The 24,594-nt window shown below is 43.6% G+C and overlaps 1 protein-coding gene across 1 annotated transcript in view; it reads left to right on the forward strand.

The window, feature by feature from the left end:
- LOC308528428 (membrane cofactor protein-like) overlaps positions 1-23,350 on the forward strand; it is a gene marked incomplete at both ends in the record, with an annotated part of 32,598 nt that extends 9,248 nt beyond the window's left edge. The window contains 3 exons of the mRNA XM_081104026.1: positions 22,757-22,867; positions 23,039-23,176; positions 23,229-23,350. Of these exons, the coding sequence (XP_080960152.1) occupies positions 22,757-22,867; positions 23,039-23,176; positions 23,229-23,350 (371 nt within the window). The remainder of the gene's footprint in view (positions 1-22,756; positions 22,868-23,038; positions 23,177-23,228) is intronic.
- Positions 23,351-24,594: the final 1,244 nt, after the last annotated feature.

Genomic DNA, 24,594 nt, shown 5'->3' on the forward strand with positions numbered 1-24,594 from the left:
AAGGGGACTGGGTCCTGGAAGATGCTCCCAGAGGTGTGTGTGGCCAGCCAGGGGCCCAGCCTGCTTTGTCACCACATTCTGCTCTAAACCCATTCTCTCAGCTGCTAGGGAAGTCACAGGAAGTTAGGGACCTAACAAGGTCTTCCTTTTTTAAGGAAAGCTTTATATTAAGATATAATCAACAGACAATAAACTGTACGCATTTAAGATATGTAATTTGATAAGTTTTGGCATACGTATGAACCATCCTCACAATCAAAATAATCAACATATCCAATGCCTCTCCAAACGTCTTCATGCCCCTTTAGAATCTCTCCCTCTCCTACCCCACACAACTCGGGTAACCATTGTTCTGTTTTTGTCACTGTGATTAGTTTGTATGTTCTAGGACTCCATAGAATGGAATCACACAGTTTGTACTCTTGTTTTGCTCTTTCACACAGTATAATTACGTTGTTTCTAGTTTTGGTCTGCCACAAGCTCTACGTACATGTGCTTTGATTTCTCTTAGGAAGATACACAGGAGTGTAATGGCTGGGTCACGTGGTAGGTGTGTGGCTAATTTTTTCAGAAACAACCAGACTATTTTCCAAAGCCATTGTGCCATTTTAGGCCCCAGCAGGAGTGCATAGAAGGAAGTTCGGGTTGCTCTGCATCTCAACCAGCACTTGATATGGTTAATCATTTTAATTTTGGCCGTTCTATTAGGTGTATGGTGGTATCTCATTGCGATTTTTAACTCACATTTCCATAATGACAATGATGTTGAGCATCTTTTTATATGCCTATTTGCCAACCATGTATCTTCCTCAGTTAACTGTTCAAATCTCTTGCCCATTTTTTAAATTGGGTTGATTGCTTTCTTACTGAATTTTGAAAGTTCTTTACATATTATGCATACAAGTCTTTTATTAAATACTAGAGGCTCAGTGCATGAATTCGTGCGTGGATGGGGTCCCTTGGCCTGTCTGGTGATCAAGACCTATCAGAGGAGGAGCCAGCCAGCAGGGCTTGGGGGGGTGGGGAGGGGGAAGGGAGGCTGCCGGAGGTGGCTGTGGGAGTGCACTGAGCACCAGGGAACATCTCCTGCATTGAGTGTCTGCCCTCTGGTGGTCAGTGCACATTATAGCGACTGGTTGACCAGTAGTTCCAGTTGTTCTGGTTGTTCAGTCGTAATGGTCACTTAGGCATACACACACACACACACACACACACACACACACACACACACACTGAGTGGCCAGATTATTATGACCAGCCAGATTATTATGATCACCCCATCAGTACTTCGTTGGGCCACCTTTTGCCTTCAATACTGTGGCGATTCTTCTTGGCATTGACTCCACAAGATGTTGAAGAGTGATGCGAGGAATCTGACACCATGCCTGATGAATAGCACTGTCCAGTTCTGTGAGATTTGATGGTTGTGGAACCAGCTGCCTGATGGCTCTTTTAACTTCGTCCCACAAATGCTCAATTGGATTGAGATCTGGTGATTGTGGGGGCCACCTAAGCAAGGTAAAGTCTCCCTCATGTTCTTGAAAGCACTCCTGCACAATATGAGCACCGTGACATGGAGCATTGTCTTATTGGAAGAAGTCATCTCCGTTGGGATACGCCATCAACATGATAGGATGAATTTGATCAGGAATGATACTTAGGTATGTTGTGCTATTCAGACGTTTATAATGGTCTGGCCCTCTAGCAACTTCAGCGCAAAATTATAGCTAATTTGCCTACAAACGTCAGGTGGTCATAATAATCTGGCCACTCAGTGTATATAGATATGATTTGCAAATATTTTCTCCAAAACTGTGGTTTGTCTTTTTATTCTCTTAACTGTGTCTTTTGAAAAGCTGGGGTTCTTAATTTTGATGAAGCCCTATTGACTTTTTTTTTTTAATAGATTGTGTTTTGGAGTGATATGGGAAAAAATTTTTTTGCCTAGCCCAATTCACAAAATGTTCCCCTATGTTTTCTTCTAGAAGGCTTACAGATTTAGGTTTACCTTTAGGTCTATGACATATTTTTAGTTAATTTTTATATATGATACAAGGTATGTATTGAAGTTCAATTTTTTTGTATATAGAAATTGTTCAGCACCTTCCTTTCTCCACTAAATTCCTTTTGCACCTTTCTCAAAAATCAGTTGTCTGTGTATGTATCCATCTCATTTCTAGACTCCCAATTCTGTTCCATTAACCAGTTTATTTATCTTACACCAAAATCATGTCTTGATTATTGTAGCTCTAAAATAGGTCTTGAAATCAGGTAGTGTTAGTCCTCCAACTTTGTTCTTCTTCTTTTTCTAAAATATTTTTATTGATTTTTAGAGACAGGAAGGGAGAGGCAGAGAGAGAGAAAGAGAGAGAGAGAGAGAGAGAGAGAGAGAGAGAGAGAGAGAGAGATGGATCAGCTCCCTCCTGCATGCCTCCCTACTGGGGATCAAGCCTGCAACTCAGGCATGTGTCTTGACCAAGAATCAAACTGGCAACCTTATTGTGCACGGGCTGACACCCAACCAATTGAGTTACACAGACCAGGGCTGTTCTTCTTTATAGAAGTTGTTATGGCTTTGCTAGATTCTTGCATTTCCATGTGAATTCTAGAGTCAGCTTATCAGTTCCTACAAAATCCTACAAGAATTTTAACATTTTGGCCCATAAACACAGCATAACTGTCAATTTATTTGGAGATTCTTTAATTTCTCTCTGCAATGTTTTGTATTTTTCTAATGTACCTGTCTTGTTCATCTATGTCAGATTTACTTCTCAGTATTTCATAATTTTTGATGCTATAGTAAATAGCATTGTCTTTTTAAATTGCAACTTTTGGTGGTTCATAGCTGGGATAGAGAGAAAGCCTGGGGTTTATATTGACCTTGTATCCTGCCATCTTGATATTTTGTCCACTTTTCCAGGTGTTTCAGGTGGGAGGGTAAACCCAGTCCCTGTTACTCCTTTTTGGTTTGGAGGTCCCAAGATTGTCTTTGAAAATTCCTAACTAGAATTTGGGTTCCTTTCTTCTCCTGCATAATTGTATCCCTTTCCATTCCTAGAATCTAATTGTCTTTTTGTTATACCATTTATTATTATTATTGCCAGTATCATTATTAAGCTTTAAAATGTTTTCTGATTTCTCATTCTCAGCAATTATCCTCCAGAGCCAGGGCAGATGGCAGGCAGCTGAGAAGGAATTTTCTGGCCAGGAATGAGGCTTGATTTTCTAATGTTTTCATTCTCCTCTTACTGAAGATTCCTGTAGGGTTTTTCCAAAATTCTGGTGCATGTCATAATCACCAGAGGATGTTTTAGAAATACAGGTTCCCAACACACCATCTCTAGACCCTAAAGACTCAGGAGCAGGAACCCTGTAGCATATGTTTAAGCCTCTACAGGAGATTCTGAGCAAAGTCTAGGAGCTTTCGTTATGGAGAAGCCTGTGGACCACCCAGTTCAGGCAGCTGGAATAGTATTAAGTTCTAAAACTTCTCTCCTCCGTATTCCTTTTCTTCATTTTTCTCTACTTGGCTCTTAGGTTTCTCAGTTCTTTCTCTCCCTAGCAAAGCAGACTTCCACAAATTATTTTCAAGTGTTGTTGTAGGGATATCAAATTGGCATGCTTTCTCATACTTCCTGCCAAGAGAAATTGCAGTCCACAGCCCCTGCTGCCCAGGAGGCCCCGCTGGCCACAGGGCATTGGCTCAGCATGCCTTTAACAAACGTCAGCCTTGGTCACCACCACTCTGACCGGTATTTCTAAAACATCCTCTGGTGATTATGACATGCACCAGAATTTGGGAAAAACCCTACAGGAATTTTCAGTAAGAGGAGAATGAAAACATTAGAAAATCAAGCCTCATTCCTGGTCAGAAAATTCCTTCTCAGCTGCCTGCCATCTGCCCTGGCTCTGCAGGATAATTGCTGAGAATGAGAAATTAGAAAACATTTAAAGCTTAATAATGATAATGACGATAATAATAATAATGGTAAGTTGAGCAGAGGCCGTAGCATGGTCCCCTGCAAAAGCAGTGCCTAAGCCAGGCCAGCCCGCTTCCTGCTCTCTCTGTGAAGGGCCTGAGAGCGGTAAATCCATGGAGTCACCGGTCAGGGTGGTGGTGCCTGGGCTGCAGGGAGAAGGGATGTTGTGTGACTACTTAATGGTTCGGGGTTTCTTTCAGGGAAAGAAGTTTTTGTAAGCTTCTAGGGAAACCCAGGTCAACTTTCCTTATCTCTCCACTGTCTTCTGAGTTTTATCTTAAAGCAGGTGTGACCTGGTCATTCTACCATTTTACCCTGGGAATATAAAACCCCAGACTCGGCCAAGGCCTCAAGAGATGGCCAACCTGCAGACTTCCAGGCAGGTCCACACGTCCGTCCTCCCGGAGGGAAAATATAAATCACCTGTTCATGCTGACCCTGAGCACCACCGACTGGTCTTCCCTGGTGGGAGGACAACACTCCTGCACTCTGATGAGAGATTTGAAAACAATTGAGGCCGTTCTAAAGGAAGTCAACAACAACAACAGGAAACTAACACCTGAGGGCCTTTGTATGCTCAGAACCAAGTCTTCCTAAACCTCCCCTCTCACTATTCCAATCTACTACTCAACTTCTTCTTGAAAATGTGTCGATTCAACTCCAGTCCAGTCCAGGAATGTTGATGGAGCATCCAGTGGCATGGCACTCTGCCAGATGCAGGGGGGTGACTGACACCTAAGACAGCAGCCTGAAAGGGAAGATCGGGCCTCTTAAGTCATGTAAAAGGGCACATACATGTGCGTGGAAACATGACCGCTGCATGTGAAAATGGCAATGCCCTATCCGACACTCTTGTTTTAAAAGAAAGAAATGGGGGGAGGGGATAATCTTCAAGTTACAGGTGTAAATGAAAAAAGTGAGATGTACAACAATCTTCTCCAATTTGTGTTTCAAAAATAGCTTGTATAAATGACTGGAAGATCTCATCACAGGACATCGAGATTGAATCATTTGCTGTTATTAGAAAAGGCCGCATAAGAAGGAGAGAGAGCAAGAAATAAAACAAGGGAGCCTGTTTGTGGGGTGAGAGAGGGGAAAGAAACACCAGAAAAAATGTGCCAAGAGCCACATATGCCGAGAGCCTTCTGCCTTTCAGAGATCCTCCCCGAGCCTCTGCTGTCTCGGGCACATGGCGACAAGTGCCGGTAACGGGGGCACATGGGAGCAACCGCACCCTGAGGAGTCCGTCGGGCTTCTACCTGCGGCTCAATCGTGGGGTTACAGGGCGCCTCCAAGTCTAATACTCAAGAACCGAGTGGTGGCCCAGTGAGCTCGGCCAGAAGGACAGGGAAGACAGTTCGGGCGCCAGGGCCGCAGACAACATTTTCCTTTTCCAAAGAAGCACAAAGCCTTTTCAGAAGCAAACGGAAGAAAGATGTGGGCGAGCAGCCCCCCTCCCTGTGATAAACGGAGGGGGAGGGAGAATGTCCGAAGCAGGTGAACGGCCCAAGAAAAGGCAGGAGCGTGAAAACCATCCGCATTTCGGAGTTAAGTAGACACCACTCTTCAAGAAAGGAGGTCTGAGGAGCCAGAGACACACTAGTTCAGTGAAGCCTGAACACCCAGTTCCCAGTGGCAAAGAGAGAGAAGCAAGTGTCCTGAGATGCCGGCGGGTAGGAGACAAGACAGAATCTCCTGGACGATGCAAGCCCAGGGAATAGGGCGGCATCGGGAGGCCACAAGCCGTCTGCAGTGTTTGCGGTTCTGAGGGCGCCAGCAGCTCAGTAAGCACTTAGCAGGCATTACCTGAGCTGTGAAAAATTACCCTCAGAAATCAAGGACATTAATCCAGCAGTTAAACATTTATTAAAAACAAGCTTAGAGATTATAGGGGGAAGGTCCAGGCTGAAGAGTAGGCAAAAGTTGAACCGGCTGCTTTCTGGCTGCGGGTGGGTTGTGTTTGACTGGGAGCCGAGGTCCTGGTGCGGGACTTCCGGGGTCCGGGGCCCTGGGAGCCGCAGCCTGCGAGGAGGAAGGAGCAGCCCTTGATCGCAGCTGTTCAGGAGGAAAAACTGATGATGCCGTTGAACAAGCTGGGACCGCTGACCCCTCCGTGACGTTGGTACCCAGGGAGGGAAGCCAGCGTTTGTTTGCACCCGGTAACTGCTTGGCTTGGGGATTGGGCAACGTTGAAATTTACACCCAGCCCCGAGTTTTCAGCACCAGCTGCCAAGGCCTAGGATCCCAGGCCCAGGTGGGCAAAGTCCTTTGCTGTGGGTGGCAGAGCCTTCCCTCCTCCAACCCCGTTTGTCATAAACGTTGAGCAAACAGGAAAGATCGCTTGCACAGACAAGGGGACTTCATGCCCAGCACTGAAAATGGGGGTGTTTGGGGGATGTGCACAGAGCTGGTTTGGGGGTGGAGGTGAGGCAGAGGCTTTCTGATGACTGTTAAGTCTTTACCGTCCACCCCTCTGTGAGTCTCTGCCTCACCAGGAGCGAGACCCAGCAAACGTCAGATCCTTATAAGCCTTTGCCAAAGGTGATGGCACAGAACCCTCAGGTAGTCAAGAGGGAAAAACAAAAGGACTATTTCCTGTCCTCCTAACTCGGTCTAATTTACATTTTCATGAATAAACGTTACTGGCTCCTTTTCCTATAATTCCATGAATAAAAATATATAAAAATTTTACATGACCAAATTGTCATCAGGGGGAAATAAGATTTAAAAAAATTCCTTTGTCATCCTTTAGCTACATCAGAGTTCGCAGCAGACATGCTGCATGTCTTAGAGCCACATGAAACCCTAAATGCCCTATTCTCTCAAGTGGGTGCTGTATGGGGAGGGGAGACAAAAGTGGAAGGGCTATGAGCTTTAGAGTCAAACAGGCCTGGGTTCAAAGGACAGCTTTGTCAATTACTAGTTGTGTGACCCTGAGCAACAGGCTTAATCTCACTGAATCTCAGCTTATCGTGTGTAAAATGGAAATAATAACATCTACCCAAGGGAATATTCAAGCCAATAATGCACATGAGATAAAATACACTCAGCATAGGGACTGGAGCATAGAAAAAGCATAACATGTAGCAGTCACTTATATTATTAGTGTTATTAAATAAGCTAGAATTTTTTTAAAAATTTTCTTTAAATGGCTAATTTCAAACCTTTGTAGGGGGCTCTAATATGGACCACTTTCTGGGCCATATGAATGAGTGCAAGCTATACTGTGACAAAGTAAGAAATTACTCAACACTAGAGATGTTGCATTCAGATGTTAAAAAGAAAAATAAAACTTTCCTATCCCCAGTAACTCTTCTTGAGTCAGGTTTGTGTGTTTTTTCAGCGAGCACCTCCCATTTCAAATTGAATGAAACCTGTGGCATTTTTTTCTGATGCGTAGAGTTTGGAGGTATGACAATATTTATATTCCAATATTCCACAGTTCCAGAAAGTTTGGGTAATGACATAATGTAAATGCCAAAATGAGAGTACATCATGAAAAGCATTTATGTTTCAAATAATGTGCATGAGTATTCAGAGACAGAAGGAAAAAATGGCTCTTTGGAGAGCTCCTTCCTACTATAATTTGTTCTACATTATGCCTCACACTTAGAAGAGTGGAATGTATCTGCCATGGTTCAGCTGCAGAAAATGGAAGTGCCCTGAGCACTTTAAGCAGAAAGGGATTTACTGCTGAGTCATATGTTTACAAGATCATCAGAAGGCTTGGAGGAACAGCCTGCCACAAACTGCTGCGTCACCATAGTCATCACCAGAAAGGTAGGGAATCAAGAAGCTGCCCAACAGGAAATCCTGTATAATAAAAGGGTAATATGCAAACTGACCCTAACAGCCGAACGACTGGGAATCATTGGTCACTATAACACACACTGACCACCAGGGGGTAGGGGGCAGATGCTCAATGCAGGAGCTGCCCCCTGGTGGTCAGTGTGCTCCCACAGGGGGAGCTCTGCTCAGCCACAAGCCAGGTTGACGGCTTCCAGTACAGCGGTGGTGGTGGGAGCCGCTCCCGCCTCCTTAGCAGCACTAAGGATGTCAGACTGCAGCTTAGGCCTGCTCCCCTCTGGCAAATGGACATCCCCCGAGGGCTCCCAGGCTGCCAGAGGGATGTCTGATTGCCAGCTTAGGCCCAATCCCCCGGGGAGCGGGCCTAAGCCAGCAGGTGGTCATCCCCAGAGGGGACCCAGACTGTGAGAGGGCACAGGCCGGGCTGAGGGACCGCCCCCCACCCCCCCGCCACCGAGTGCACAAATTTTTGTGCACTGGGCTTCTAGTCATATATAAAAAAAAACCCGAAGACCCCACCAAAAACCTATTAGAACTAATAAATGAATTCAGTAAAGTTGCAGGATACAGAATCAATATACAGAAGTCCGTTGTGTCTCTATACACCAATAATAAATGATCAGAAGCAGAAATTTTTTAAAAAATCCCATTTACAATGATATCAAAAAGCATAAAATACCTAGGAATAAACTTAACCAAGGAGGTGAAAGACCTATATTCTGAAAACTATAAAATACTGAAGAAGGGAATTGATAAAGATACAAATAAATGAAAGGATGTCTCTTGTTCATGGATTGGAAGGATTAATAATGTTAAAATATCCTTACTACCTAAAGCAATACACAGATTCAATACAATTACTATTAAAATACCAATAGCATTCTCCTCAGAACTAAAGCAACTAATCCTAAAATTTATATGGAGCTACAAAAGATCCCAAATAGCCAAAATAATCTTGAGAAAGAACAAATTAGGAGATATCATGCTCCCTGCTATCAAACTATGCTACAAAGCTACAATAACCAAAACAATATGGTACTGGCATAAAAACATATACAAAGCAATGGAATAAAACAGAGAGCCTAGAAACAAATCCTCACTTATGTGGTCAATTAACGTATGGCAAAATGAGCACATTTATCCAATGGGGTAAAGACAATATCTTTAATAAGTTGCATTGAGAAAACTGTACAGTTATATGAAAAAAATGAAATTGGACCACTTTCTTATACCACATACAAAAATAAATTAAAAATGGATTAAAAACTTAAGGCCTGAAACCATAAGACTCTTAGAAGAAAATATAGATAGTAAAACTCTTTGACATCACTTTTAACAATATCTTTTTGGATATGTCTCCTCAGGCAAGGGCAAAAAAACAAAAAACAATGGGGTTATATCAAAGAGTTTTTGCACAGCAAAAGAAACTATCAACAAAATGTAAGTATAATCTATTGAGTGGGAGAATATACTTACAAATGATACATCCGATAAGAAGTTAATATCCAAAATATAAAAGGAACTCATACAGCTTAACACCCAAAATACAAACAATCCAATTGAATAATGGGCAGTGGACCTGAATAGATATTTCTCCAAAGAGGACATACAAATGGTCAACAGACAGATGAAAAGATGCTCAACATCACGAATCATCAGGGAAATGTTAATTAAAACCACAATGAGATGTCCCCTCGTAAGAGTGGCTACCATCAATAAATCAACAAATAACAAGTGCTGGTGATAATGTGGAGAAAAGTGAACCCTCATGCACTGCTGGTATGATTCTAAATAGTACAGCCACTATGGAAAACTGTATGGTCATTCCTCAAAAAAAAAAAATAAAGCTTCCATATGATCCAGCAATTTAACTTCTGGATGGGTATCTGAAAAAAACATAAATACTAATTCTAAAAGATAGATGCACCCTATGTTCATTGCAACATTATTAGTAATAGCTAGGATATGGAAGCAATGTAGATGTCCATCAATAGATAAGTGGATAAAGAAGATGTGGTATCTATATAATGGAATATTCAGCAATAAAAAAGAACAAGATCTTGCTATTTGTGACAACATAAGTGGATTTGGAGAATATTATGCTAAGTAAAATAAGTCAGACAGAGAAGGACAAATACCATATGATTTCACTTATATGAGGAGTCTAAAAAACACAAATAAATAAACAAAACAAAGCAGAAACAGACTCCTAGATAGAGAAAACAAGTTGATTGTTGCTAAAGGGGCGGGGATAAGGGATGGGAATTAAAAAATACTTTGAAATATGTCTGATTAAAGAAAAGTCAGTCTAGCTTAATTTCTTGGCAGGAATGAATATGCATTGTCATATATTCTTCTGTCCAGACATTCTCATTTCCCCCTGATAAATGCTACGTAGATTAATGTGATTGTATTAAAAAAAAAAAAGACTCAAAGGAAATTTGGACAAAATAAGTAAGTGATATTGTCTTTAAAGAAGTAGATTGATAGCTGCTACCCCATAAAACTTAAAATTTTCTAAGTCTTAAAAATTAGTACAAACTGAATGAAAAGACAAAAAGCAAGGTGTGATTTTTTTGCAACAGATAATAAACAAAGAGTTAATAACCTTAATAAATAAAGAGCTCTTAGGGATTAACAAGAAAAGCATCAAAACAATAGATAAATAGGAAAAAGACATTAATAAACAGTTCTCCAAAAGAGAAATACAGATTGCCAGAAATCTTTTATTGTTCAATTAATTAGTAAATTTTAAATCTTAAATTAAAGCAAAGTTCCATTCTATACCTAACAACTAGCAAAAAGTTAGTTTATTGTAGCAAGGATGGGATGAGATAAATAAAAAAAAATTAGAGCAACCAAATTGAAAAAAATAGAGGAGGGGGGACAAAAGGGGCAGGGGAGAGGGGGGGGGAATGGGAAGAGAAGTGGGAGGGGAAGGGAGGAGAGGGAAGAGAAAGGGGGAGGAAAAGAGAGGGAGGAGGGGAAGGTGGGAAGGGGAGAGGAGAAAAAGCTGCCCAGTTATTGCCTTTGATGCACAGTTCGGGGGTCAGAAGGCCTCATGGTTTCAGCTTTCCCTCAACTACATCTCTTGTCCTAGATCTGCACCGGCAAAAATGAGTGTCTTCTGTGCCTCTCAAACCCCAGGCAGTTGCGCTTCGGACCTCTGTCACCCAGTTTGCCAGCAGCAAAAACAGACAGATGCCTTATGCCAGCTTCCGGCTTCGGACACTGGGAGTGCATCTAATCCGAATCCCACAGAACCCAAGTGTGGGAGGGGCTGTAAAGGAGCTCTTACTCCTGCAGGAGGTACAGGAGAGCCTGCGAGAAGGAGCTGGAAACGGGTGCTGAGCACGGGCCCACCCTAGCATCATGTGGTGGGGCAGAGCTGGGCTCGGAAGCTGAAGAACCAGATGTGAGCACTCCGCCCTCACCAGCAGCTGCATGATCGCAGGGGAAGCTCTTGGTGCCCTCATGCATGCAGCAAGCAGGTTAGGCGACAGCCTTTCTAAGGACTTTGTCAGTTCCCCAAACACAAACATGCTCTGTAAAAGGTGTGAACCGTCCCGGCACCATCCTCCTGCCTCTTACTCCCAAGTGCAGCGTTGTTTCGTCTTTGTGGCTGTTGCCCTTTGGTGGAAGCTTATTTCGCCAAGAGTGGCTGCTGGCTCCGCTGGTTCTGGTTTTTACTTACAGGGTTCTTCTCGCTGCCCCCAATCCGGCCCACCTTGGAACTCGGGCATAATTGGAATTGGCTACAGTTAGAAGCAGGAATAGGAGAGAAAAAAATAACGTTGGTGGAGCTGAAGCTCCCTGATGCCACAGCAACATTTCTGGGTCCCCAGGTAGCCTATGCTGCCAGCCAATACTCCCTGAGCCACTTCTGTGAACATAGCCGAGCTGAAAACCTGTTTCATGGGTGTAGGTGCTGCACTGGGCTTATACAAACCCTCAGAAAATCCTTCTTCTTAAGGATCTCTTGGAACACTGCTTCTCAGACGTCAGTGTGCACACAGGTCCCCTGGGATCTTGTTAAGACACAGATCCTGAGTCTGGGTCTGGGGTGGGATCAGAGATTCCACGTGTCTAACAAGCCTGTGCTGCCACCAGACTCCCACCCCACCTCCTCCCAAGTGCATTGGAAAACATAGGCGGTATAATTTCATAAACGGAGGATTCTGAGCTGAAAGATAAGGGGTTGAAGGATTTGTTTTTACAGTAAATATTATTTTTATTTTATTTATTTATTTTTTAATCCTCACCCCAGGATATTTTTTTCATTGAGTTTCAGAGAGAGTGGAAGAGAGAGGGAAAGACAGAGAAATATCGATGTGAGAGAAACACATCAATAGGTTGCCTCCTGCACACGCCCCAACCAGGGCCCAGGCCAGGGAGGAGCTTGCTCCAAGATACATGCCCTTGACCAGAATTGAGCCTGGTACCCTTTCGTCCGCAGGCCGACACTCTATCCACTGAGCAAAACTGGCTGGCCAGGGCTACAGTATATATACATTTTTTTACCTAATAATAGACAAACATGTAAATTGACCATCCCTTCACTATGCTCACCAGCCAATCAGGAGAGTATGCAAATTAACCCAACAAAGATGGAGGTTAATTTGCATACATAGGCACGAAGTGGCGGAGCAAAGATGGAAGGCTCTGGGCTGGAGCAAAGGCCTGGGTCCCAGGTGCTGGAGGAAAACCGGTGCTGGCAGCCAGGGGAAGGGAAGCCCTATTGCACGGATCTCTTCATGCACCGGGCCTCTAGTATATATATATTTACAGTAAATATTAAATGCAAGTCCTGGCATAAGTGCATACAGTGTGTTGCTCAGAGACATACCCCACGGGGTCTGCTCTGCAGTTTCTCCCCCTTCCAAACCACCCCTGTTTCCTTGCCCACTCTTCCTTCTGAAATGAACTCTGTGGGTTTGGGACTGAGTTCCCTGGTCTATAAACTGGATGGCCAGTAGTACCGGTCAGAGGACTAAGTGAGGCGCTGCCTGTTAACAGCAGGTGGCACAGTACTGGAAGCTTTGCAATGCTGCTGTTGCCATCACTGCCTCAATCCTGCTTCACGCGGGCGCCTCCCTCCCTTCCGCCACTCACCATTGCTTCCTCACGTCCCGACCGGGAAATCTGCCCTTTACTCTTGAAGCCTAAGGGAGAATATTGAATGGTATGAGGTAGAGAATTTTAAAAGCTTGCAAATTTTCATGCTAAAGTGGTATCATGTGTATTTAAAGAAATTCTTGCCATAGTAAGTTGTGGTAAGGAAACACAGGGAAAAAGTGGGGGGGAAAAGAAGAAGAAACTGAACAAATAATGAAAGTAGTAAGCATAAATGAAGAATGAGGATGTTCATGGCAGCCTTCTATCTAATGGCACAGGAATTGGAAACAAATGTGCAACGCATCTCTACACAGAATGTTGTGTGGCCTTTCATGCTCTCTTCTAGCTTTTAGAGGCATGAAAAATGCTCATCATGTGATGTTCATGGCAAAAAGAAAATCAGGCAACACATTGGTGTGCACCACATGGAAACATCAGGGAAAAGGCAGGGAGGAAACAAGCTGAGTGAAAATACCGGTTTGCGTCTGAGGAACTGGCTTCTTCTCTTTCTTTGTACTTTTCTGTACTTCCTATGAACATTCTCTAGAGGGGAAATGCAGAGCCAGAAAGGATCCCAGAGAGTGAGAGGCTGGAATGGCATGCCTATGACACAGGCTCTGCAGGTGGCCCCAACCTGTAGCCAAACCCTAGGGTTCAGGGTCAAATGACTAGCGCCACGTTTTTTAGGGACCCCAAGCAGAAAAAAACACACCCATGTTCCTCATGCTCAGGGAAAGCCCAAGGTACACGTTCTTCTAATACCCTTAGGCCGACAGACCAATGCTGCATTTAGGAGACAGGTCCAAGGCGATCTTAACAGAGTGTCCTGCAGCCCAGAGAAAGCTGGGAGCTACTGGATGTTTTGTGAGCACCCAAGAGCTACAGCAACACAACACAGAGCTGTAGGCCTGAGGCGGCAGCAGCAGGGCCAGGGAGGATAGAGCAGTGATCTACATGTACCAGTGGCTGAAAATGAGATGAAAACAAGAATGTTGATGGTATCCAGGACCAGACACTGCCCTCCTCTATTGATGATTTGATTCTGGACAAGCCCCTTAAGAAATGGGACACAAGCCCAGAAAATGTAGGACAGATCCAAATTGGACTGATAATTATGATTTCACAGCTTGGCGGAATAGGAGCTTAAGAAAGAAAGTTGTTTAAAGATAAAGTAAGTTCAGGACAATTAGACAAAATAAGTAAATAAAAGGCATTCAAATTGGTAAGGAAGAAGTGAAACCATTTGTATTCGTAGATGACATTATTTTTATATAGAAATTTCTGAAGAACACACACACTAAAAAATAATAGAATTAAACAGAGTAAGTTTTCAGAATACAGAACCAACATACAAAAATCTATTGTATTTATAAACACTAGTAATGAACAATCCAAGAATGAAATTAAGAAAACAGTTCAATTTATAACAGCATCAAAAATAATTATATATTTAGGAGTAAATTAAACAAAAAATGTAAGACATACACTGAAAACTATAAAATATGGTTGAAATAAATTAAAAAAGACCTAAAAAATAGAAAGACATCCCATGTTCATAGATTGGAAGACTTAATATTATTAAGATGACAATACTCCTCAAATTGTTTTACAGATTCAACACCATTACTATCTTATCAACACCCCAGCTGCCTTTTTAGCAGAAATTGAAAAGTTGATCTTAAAATCTATATAGAAATACAAAAAACCCCAAAATAACCAAAACAAGCCTGAAAAGAATAAAGTAGAAAAACTCGTACTTCCTCTTTGAAACTATAATAATCATGACAGTATGATAGTGGCATAAGGGTAGACATATATATCAATGGAATAGAACTGAAAGTCCAGAAATAAGCTATTACATTTATGGACAATTGATTTTTGACAAGTGCGGTAGAAAATTCAATGAGGAAAGAATAATTTTTTCAACAAATGAGGCTTGGGCAGCCAGATATCCACGTGCAAAAGAATAAAGTTGGACCCATACTATACCACATACAAAAACTAATTCTAAATGGATAAAAGACCTCACTATAACTAGAAAACTCTTAGAAAATATAGGTGCTAACCTTTGTGACTTCAAACTTGGCAGTGGTTTTATTTTTTAGCTATTACATAACAAATATGAGCAATTTTTTAAAAAGTTAAATTAAACTTTATCAAAAATTAAAAACCTTTGTGCTGTAATGTAAAGGACAGTACTAAAAAAGTGAAAAGACAATGCACAGAATGGGGAAAAATATTTGCAAATCATATAACAGACAAGGAACTTATATCAAAAGTATATAACCCATGGACACAGACAATAGTGTGGGAAGGCCTGAGGCAGGGAGGGGCTGGATGGAGGGGGCCAAGGGGAGAAATGGGGGACATCTATAATACTGTCAACAATAAATTTTTAAAAAATATATAAAGAACTCTTAAAACTCAAAAGTAAAAAGGCAAATAACCCAATTTTTTAAAAAATAGGCAAAGGATTTGAATAATTGCACTCCTAGATATATACTCAAGAGAATTGAAAACATATGTCCACTCAAAAGCTTGTACACAAATGCTCATTGCAGCATTATTCTAAATATCAAGAGTGCAAACAACCTAAATGTTCATGAATTGATGGTTGCTTAAACAACTGTGTTAGTTCTATACAATGGAATATTATCTATAATAATAAAAGTGTAATATGCTAATTAGACCAGACATCCTTCCGGGCATCCTTCTGGACAACCTTTCAGACGAAGCTGAGGCTGTGAGGGAAGCCTGGGTCCCGGGTGCCAGAAGGAAGCCAGTGTCAGCAGCTGGGGGGGAGGAAGGCCTACTCTTGCATGAATTTTGTGCATCGGGCCTCTAGTTCATCAATAGAAGGAAATAAAGTATTGATTTCTGCTACAATATGGAGAAATCTGGAAAACACAAAAGGCCACATGTATGTTTTCACTTACATAAATTGTCCACAATAAGGAAGACCACGGAGGCAGAAAGTAGATTAATCACTGCCAGGTGCTGAGGGTAGAAGGAATGGACTGATGGCTAATGCTATGAGATTTCTCTTTGGGGTGATATTCACTAATTCAGTGAATAATTATGAATATACTAAAAACCTCTGAATTGTTCCAAATAAACTAACTAATTAAATGTTACATTTCTTGCAGACTGAGTGTGTAGCTTGAATACTATACTAACTCCAACCAGATTCCATATCTGTCTATTGTGGTCCACCCTCTATTTAAACTTGCTCCCTCTTCCTGACAAAAAGCGACCTTGCACTCACTCCTCTCTCTGCTGACAATTCCTAAATCCGTGTTTCCATCCCTGACCTTGGGGTCCGTAACTGTCCACACGGACATGCACAGTTAGCGGTGGTACCATCACTGTATCCACACATACATTCATACTTCATAAAGCCAAGTCATGAACAGAGCCTCCCTTTGCCCCTTTCTGTCTGTCACTAAGAACAGCCTATACTGTAGAACATTTGATAGCGTGTTTTCCTACATGGTCTCATTTCATGCTCACAAGACCCTTGTGAGGCAGCTGTTGTTGCTGTTTTCATTTTACATATGAGGAGGACACTGAGGCTCAAAGAGGTGAAGGGTGGAGCAGGTCCAGGACTCAAACCCAGGCCTAAAAGGTCCCAATCTGGCCACCATATGCTCATTCCCCAGTGAAACCTCTGAGGGAAGGTGAACTCCTCTTCCCTTTCTTCTTCCCTCCTTCCTTCCTTCCTTCCTTCCTTCCTTCCTTCCTTCCTTCCCTCCTTCCTTCCCTCCTTCCTTCCTTCCCTCCTTCCTTCCTTCCCTCCTTCCTTCCCTCCTTCCTTCCTTCCTTCCTTCCTTCCCTCCTTCCTTCCCTCCTTCCTTCCCTCCTTCCTTCCTTCCCTCCTTCCTTCCTTCCTTCCTTCCTTTTTTTCCTTCCTTCCCTCCTTCCTTCCCTCCTTCCTTCCTTCCTTCCTTCCTTCCCTCCTTCCTTCCTTCTCTCCTTCCTTCCTTCCTTCCTTCCTTCCTTCCTTCCTTCCTTCCCTCCTTCCTTCCCTCCTTCCTTCCTTCCTTCCTTCCTTCCTTCCTTCCTTCCTTCCTTCCCTCCTTCCCTCCTTCCTTCCCTCCTTCCTTCTTTCCTTCCTTCCTTCCTTCCTTCCTTCCTTCCTTCCTTCCCTCCTTCCTTCCCTCCTTCCTTCTTTCCTTCCTTCTTTCCTTCCTTCCTTCCTTCCTTCCTTCCCTCCTTCCTTCCCTCCTTCCTTCTTTCCTTCCTTCCTTCCTTCCTTCCTTCCTTCCTTCCTTCCTTCCTTTATTTTTTAATTTTGTTGCTTTTTGAGAGGGAGGAAGGGAGGGAGGGAGGGAGGGAGAGAGAGAGAGAGAGAGAGAGAGAGAGAGAGAGAGAGAGAGAGAGAATTTGTTGTTCCACTTATTTATGACCGGAGATCAAACCCACAACCATGGTGTATCAGGATGACGCTCTAACCAATTGAACTGCCTGGCCAGAGCCTATTTTTTATTGAATTTATTGGTTAATTAAATTATATAGGTTTCAGGGGTACAATTCTATAACACATCATCTGTATATTGTATTGTGTGTTCACCACCCCAAGTCAAGGCAAGTTTCCTTCCACCACTATTTATCCCCCCTTTACTCTCTTCTGTCTCCCCCACCCCCTTTTTCCTCTGGCAATCACCATACTGTTATCTGTCTATGAGGGTTTTTTTTCTTAATCCCTCCCCCTTTTCACCCAGCCCCTCCCTTCTCCCCTCTGACCACTGTCAGCCTGTTCTTGTGTCTAATGAACAAAATAAACTAGCAAGCAAAAGAGAAATGGACTCATAGGTTGTCCTGCCTTTCTTCTATTCCTGCACCGCCAGTCAGTCACCCAGGTGCAGACTGCGCCCTGGTAGACGTTTACCACTGACAAGGGTTTTCTGTTAATTCTGCCAGTTGGTCCTTTCCCTTCCCACAGCCATCTCTAGGTGGCTCTCAGGCCGAAGCGTCACCAGCATAATCGGAGGGCCTGAGAAAACACAGATTGCTGGGCCCACCCAGAGCTTCTGGGATGCAGCCTGAGGATCTGACTTCTAAACCCTTCCCTGGCCCTGTATTCCCGGCTCCATTCCATCCTGCACACCACTGTGCTACTGCTTGGAGATCTAGACTTTCTCCCCAACTGGATTATTAGTCTGAGGACCGAGGCTCACTCCTCTTGCATTCTTTCTGCTTTACCCATTACCCCCACACAGGTCTAGCAGGTAAGGCTCCTCACAGTCTAATCTGAACCTTGGTCCTGAGTTCAAATCTCTGCCAGCCAGTAACTAATACTTTGACTTTGGACAAGTCATTCAGTTTCCAAGGTCAGTTTTACCTCTGGAAATGAGATGATCAGAATGCCTACTTTGTGGAGCTACTAGAGGACTAAATGAGAATAATTTTGAAGGGCTTAGCACAGCCAAATGGACAGTAAGTGCTCAATAAGCACTTTCTGTGATTATTTCCCACTCTGCTCCTTGACTGTGACATGCACTTTTCCCTCTAGACCTGTACCCATGGCTTTCCCTGGGACTACCAGGGGTGGGCAAACTTTTTGACTCGAGGGCCACAGTGGGTTCTTAAACTGGACCGGAGGGCCGGAACAAAAGCATGGATGGAGTCTTTATGTGAACTAATATAAATTCAAAATAAACATCATTACATAAAAGGGTATGGTCTTTTTTTTTTTTAGTTTTATTCATTTCAAACGGGCCGTAGTTTGCCCACGGCTGGACTAGACTTTCTGCTTACTTTAACCCCTTCTCTCAGCCAAGCTCTTTCCATCCTCTCACAATTTGCCTCAAGTCTATATCTCCACGGGTTTGTCCAGTTCTTAGCTATCTTTATCACTCATTTGTCCAGAATCTTATACAGCCTTAGAACATCATTTTCGCTATTATCTTAGTTAACTCACATGTTTTCAACCAAATTGTAAGGTCCTCGTTATAGGAAGTTCATGCAATGCTTTCATATTAATGTTCATAGTCCCAGCCCAAATCTCAAGATGTATTTTCTGACTGAAAAATTGTGTCCTTAAGGGACTCAACAGAGAATTAAGGTATTTGGTTGTGCGCCCTGTAAAGAAGTAACAAGTAACATGAGAACAACCACTTTTAAATGTCTTGGCTTCAGGGTTTAATGTGGCTGCGTTCACACCAGCTCTGTTTCCAGCAGGGCTGGAGATGTTTTTTTCTTGAGCATGAGGTTCTTGGCTGAAATGCAGTGGGGTTGCCACTCCGTAGTGAAACCTGTAACTGTGCCACTCACACGTGGTGGAAAGTCGAGAGCCAAGTCTTGGAACTTTGACTTTCTTACCTCCCAGATTTAAAGGAGTAACTCTGCCCCAGTGAGACAACAGATGGAGATGTAAACTTAATTTACAAAAAAAAAAAAAATTAAAAGAAAAAGAAAGAAAGAAAAGGCAGAAACAAGATGGAATAAATGATTTCCAGCACTTTCTGAATTCCTGGAACAATATTGAAATAGACCTTTTCTTGAGGGAGCCATTATAAGCTATTGTGTTTGGCCATTGGTCTTTTCCATCTCAAGGCGTTTAATTTTTGCTTGTTCCTGCAGAAACATTTTTGGATTCCATTCTTTCCCTCCACTCTCATGAATATGGTAAAACTAGCTGCCATCACTGTGGCACCAGGTTCTAAGTCTGTCACCACACCCAGAGGTCTCCGCTGTCCGTTTGTGCTTGCTGATCACACGTTTTTGTCATTTCATAGATGAATGGGAACTCTCTGCTCAAAAGCTGAGCATTTAGGAGTTCCCAGGATCTTTCCCTTTAGCAATCCTTTATGTGAATACATGCTGTGGCTAAGGTTAAATTTATTATCAGATTTAATCTTCAGGGCACTTCACAAAGGAGGTCTTATATTATCTTCATTTGATAGAGGACAGAAAGGAACCTAAGAAGCCGCAAGGGGTAAGATGGCACAACCCAGTGGTGAGGGGTGTCTGGCCATCGGGGGTACGCACTGACCCCTGGGATACAGAAGACAGTATTAGTTGGGCAGATAAATCTCGCCTCTTCCATGCAGTGGTACCCCTCTCAGAGAAGTCCCCCTTGGGGAGTGGACATGCACAGCCCACTGTTTCTCTTCCTGGCTCATGGTGATGCCACGGCCAGTGTGGAAATGTGTTACATCACATGGATTCACATCTTTTCTTGCCCCTGAGCCCCTTTCCCTCACCTTCACTGCCCTACTCTTGCTCCTCCCAAATGAAATATCAAAACTTGAATCCTTGCCTCAGGCTCTGCTTTTCTTGCGGACCTGGGTTAAAACATTTATGCTATATTCCCAATTTAGAACACTGGATTACCATTTTAAATTTAGTTCACTGAGGCCCAGAGAAAGTAATGAGCACAATAACATAACCTCCCACTCAGAAAAGCACCCCACATTGAAACAGTGGGTAGGAGTCTCTTGTGAATACGGAATATGAGTCTGTATGAATCAAACAAACGATTATTTCACCTAAGAAACAGAAAAATCCTCTAAGAAACTTTGTCAAACTTCTGCAATATTTCCATACAAAACACTCTGAGCTCTCTAGTTGAACAACTGAGTTTTTCTAGGACAAGTACAAGATAACGCTTTGCAGTATGCAATGTTGTTGCTAAGCACAAAGAAGAAACCATAGAGACATCATTCAGACTCCCACTCTTTTCAGGAAAAACAAGTAGATTGCTTTGCTGCCAAAAATCTGATAAAAGCAGTCCCAAATTTATTACTGTTATGCCAGGAGAAAAATTTATTCACAAAGTTCCTGTATAAAACATCTCTGTGGACATCGCATAAAATCCAGTGGCAGCAAATGTGGAAAGGCCAACACTACCATGTGTGTCTGAGCAGCTACTTTGCAGCTGGATTAAAATGCCATGTCCATGGGACAAATCAACTTTTGGCCTACTTACAAATCAAGTTAGGCTGGACTACATGGAACAACAGCTGAACCCTGAAACCATGCCTTTACTAAGTCTGAGGCAGCCGGGTGCCCCCTTCCGTGTTGTAGCTGGGCCGTGTAGGACAGGGGCTTCCAAGCACATTGCTGCATGAAAAGAGATGGAGAAGGCACATCAGCTCTTAACTACCTTGGCCTGGACATGACACTTTGGGAAATGCCAGGAGGAAACCATGTGGGGACAACACACGGTTGTCTCTGCCATAGTACTTGTTTGTATGAGGAAGAAGAATCAATGACTTTGTCGTTGCTGGTTACCAACAAGAGCCCGTGCTATGGGAAGTTGACACGTGTGTGTTTGATTAAAGAACCTGGAAGATGTAATGTGACCTAAACAGCCTGTCATGAATCATTGCTGACAGAGGGTGAGCTCTGTGCCCACAAGAGGGGGTGTCACCAGGTAAAGAAAAAAAGGCTGCATCTGAATGTCAAACCACACCATGGCTCTCCCCAGAGGAGAGCCAGTGGCCGATGACATTCTCCTGAGATCCTGAGTCAGTATTTAGAAAATGGAGAAGTTGCAGTTTTTGTTGTGGCAAGAATGGAGTAGCAAACACGAGACATTGCTTTCCCCAAATAAACTATGATGGCCATCAGAGTAAGGAACGCTCACCCGGGGTTCTGAAGTGAAGAATGGTGATTGTACTAAAGATCATTTCTGTGATTTCAGGATGTTTGTTCAAGTGACATCTGGCAACACATTTTTAGTATCTTGAAAGACCTGAATCAATCACTTCAGGCCCAAACTATAAAAATTCTTAGCATCGAGAATAGTCTGTCAAACTTCGTAAGACAGCCAGGCTGTATTGCTAATGGCTCGGGCCCCGAGAGCTGGACTTTTCCCAACTCTAGGTGATTTCCTTCACTGATTGGTGAAATCGGCCAATGGCATATTGTCGAGCATGTTTAAAACTCATGTCCAAATGTTGCAACAGAACACGAAGAAATTACTTCCAGGGCTATCTGCAACCTCAGAATGGATTAGGCACCCACCCACTCACCACTATCTCCCAAACTGAAACATTCCAACCCTCAGCTTTTGAGCAGGACAAGTGGGTCAACATCACAGCTGCAGGGTGCTAAGAGGCAGCCTATGGAGGAAGCTCCGCATTGCTTCTGAAGGTACTGGATAAGTTCACCAAACACTTGCCTTTTGCAATGACCTGTGCGTTTGAGTCAGGATGCTCTAAGGCATTAGAAAAATGAATAAGAAAAACATCAATGGGCATCTCATCTATGCATCCATCCATTTACTTTCTAGCCAGATATATTTTTTATAAAATATTTCCCCTGTTATTAATATGAAATATATTATTTAGAATGTTAATGCCTCCTTTTATCAGGAGTCTTTGTGAAAGTGACATTGTTTTTAAACCTGTGTGACAATCCCAAATGCACGGCCATGATGTCCAGGGAAGACAGGGCTACCTGGGAGTCCTATTTCTTCTTTTTTTAAAATATTTTATTGATTTTTTACAGAGAGGAAGGGAAAGGGATAGAGAGTTAGAAACATCAATGAGAGAGAAACATCAATCAGCTGCCTCCTGCATGCCTCCTACTGGGGATGTGCCCGCAACCAAGGTACATGCCCTTGACCAGAATCGAACCTGGGACCTTTCAGTCCACAGGCTGACGCTCTATCCACTGAGCCAAACCGGTTAGGGCCCTATTATTTCTTTAAGATCATCTAATTTGGGGATGATTATACAAAACACTCATTGTGGGAGCAGACAATGGGGGTTCCAAGCAAATAGATGCAGCAGATCCTCACGTCTCTGAGCTGGAAGGCTGTAGTGCCGATGGGCAAGACTGGGATGTGCAAGGCCATGCAATCACACCTGGAAAACACCTCAGCTCCAGAGGAACCGGTGCCTCAGATCCGGGGAATGTGGGATTTCTGCACGACAGGGAGAACCTCACAGAGATCAGGGGCATGCTGCTGGCCAAAAAGGTGCCAGCTACCGCCCATGCTGGTGCCACTGCCGCGTGTGAGTACTCACCTGAGGCCAGAGAAGACCGTCTTCTGGGCTTCAGCCGTCATCACAGTCTCCAGGGGCACCACTGAAACCCTGAGAGACATGCAGCTGGCTAAGACCGGAGACACAGTGGGAGCCAATGAGACCACCTCCCCCTTCTCCCTTGAGCGGATCACCCAGCAGGTGTTGCCAGTGGTGGCGTCTACAACCTGAAGTGCTCCACAGCCCAGAGCATGCTGCGTTCTCGCTTCCTGCAGGGTGTCTGCAGCCTGCTTACCCAGCTGCTGCCCCCGGGCCCCATTCTGTCATCAGTGGACACAAGTGGGTCCTGGTTTTGTCTGTGGAGACTGATTACCTCCCCACTTCTGAAAAGGTCAAGGCCTTCCTGGCAATCCATCTGCATTTGTGGCTGCTGCCCCCGTGGCTGCTGCTGACACCTCTGCTGCCCCTGCTGCTGCCGCAGCCCCAGCCAAGGTGGAAGCCAAGGAAGAGTAAGAGGAGTCAGACAAGGACATGGGATTTGGTCTCTAATCACCAAAAACAACTACTCAGCCATCTTCATTTGTGAAACAAGGAAATAAAGGCTTACTTCTCTTAAAGTGAGTAAGAATGCTAACAAATATTATTTAAAATTGTGATGAATCCTTCAGGATTTTCTGAGATTGCATGAGTGTACAAAGCACACCATTAAATGGCTCATGGATGAAAAAAAATGTCCCAGGAACATCATTATCTGCCCCTTTGGGGAGTCAGAGCTGAGGGGCTTATCACTTGGCTTCAGTTAGCTTTTAAGCCCCAGGGAGGCTGGGCCCGGGGAAGCCAGAACTTGGACAGCCCTTGAGCCCCTATATCTCTTCTGTTCCCTTTGTCCCCAGCTGCAGGTCTCCGTGGGAATATCCAAACACTGAGGGTTCACATGGTGAATTTCCATCCAAATCTGAAGCAGATAGTCATTAACTAAAGGCCTGCAGGACAGTAGCAGCTCTCAGAGGAGGACAAAGGCCTCTGCGCCACCCACGATTGTGAGCCTGGGGAGGCAGGGAGGTTTTGCTGAGGCTGGAGGCTGTCTTGTTATCGGTGCATTTCGCAGTTTTATTTTATTTTCTACTTGCAACTCTCCATAAAAAATATAATTTCTTTTTGTTAATCCTCACCCAAGGACACTTTTCCATTGACTTTTGGAGAGAATGGAAGGGAGGAGGAGAGACAGAGAGAGAGAGAAACATCAATGTGAGAGAGACACATTGATTGGTTGCCTCCTGCTCGCTCCCCCACCAGGGCCAGGGATAGAGCCTGCAACCGAGGTACATGCCCTTGACCAGAATTGAACCCAGGACCCTTCAGTCTTCGGGCTGATGCTCTTTATCCCCTGAGCCATACTGGCTAGGGCAAAAATATATTTCTTAACACAACACAGTACCTATACCCTGACCTATACCTATACCTATATACATACACATACACATGCATATATAACAGAACAAAAGTTTCCCAAATCAATGCTCCCTCCTCTCCTTTGAATTGCACTGATATTTTCTCTTCTCTTATTTTCCATTCGCTCTGTCCTATTTCATATTTTAAAATGTTGCTCAAATGGAGAACAGATCAGTGGTTTCCAGGGGTCTGGGTGGAACAGGTGGGGGTGGGGGGGAGAGGGTGAGGGAGAGCTCTGCAGCTGATGGTGATTGTAATTATACAAATCTGCACACGTGACAGAATTACACGCGTGCACATCAAGG

This window comes from Myotis nattereri (genome assembly GCF_964212035.1).
Source record: "Myotis nattereri genome assembly, chromosome: 12".
Taxonomy (NCBI): Eukaryota; Metazoa; Chordata; class Mammalia; order Chiroptera; family Vespertilionidae; genus Myotis; species Myotis nattereri.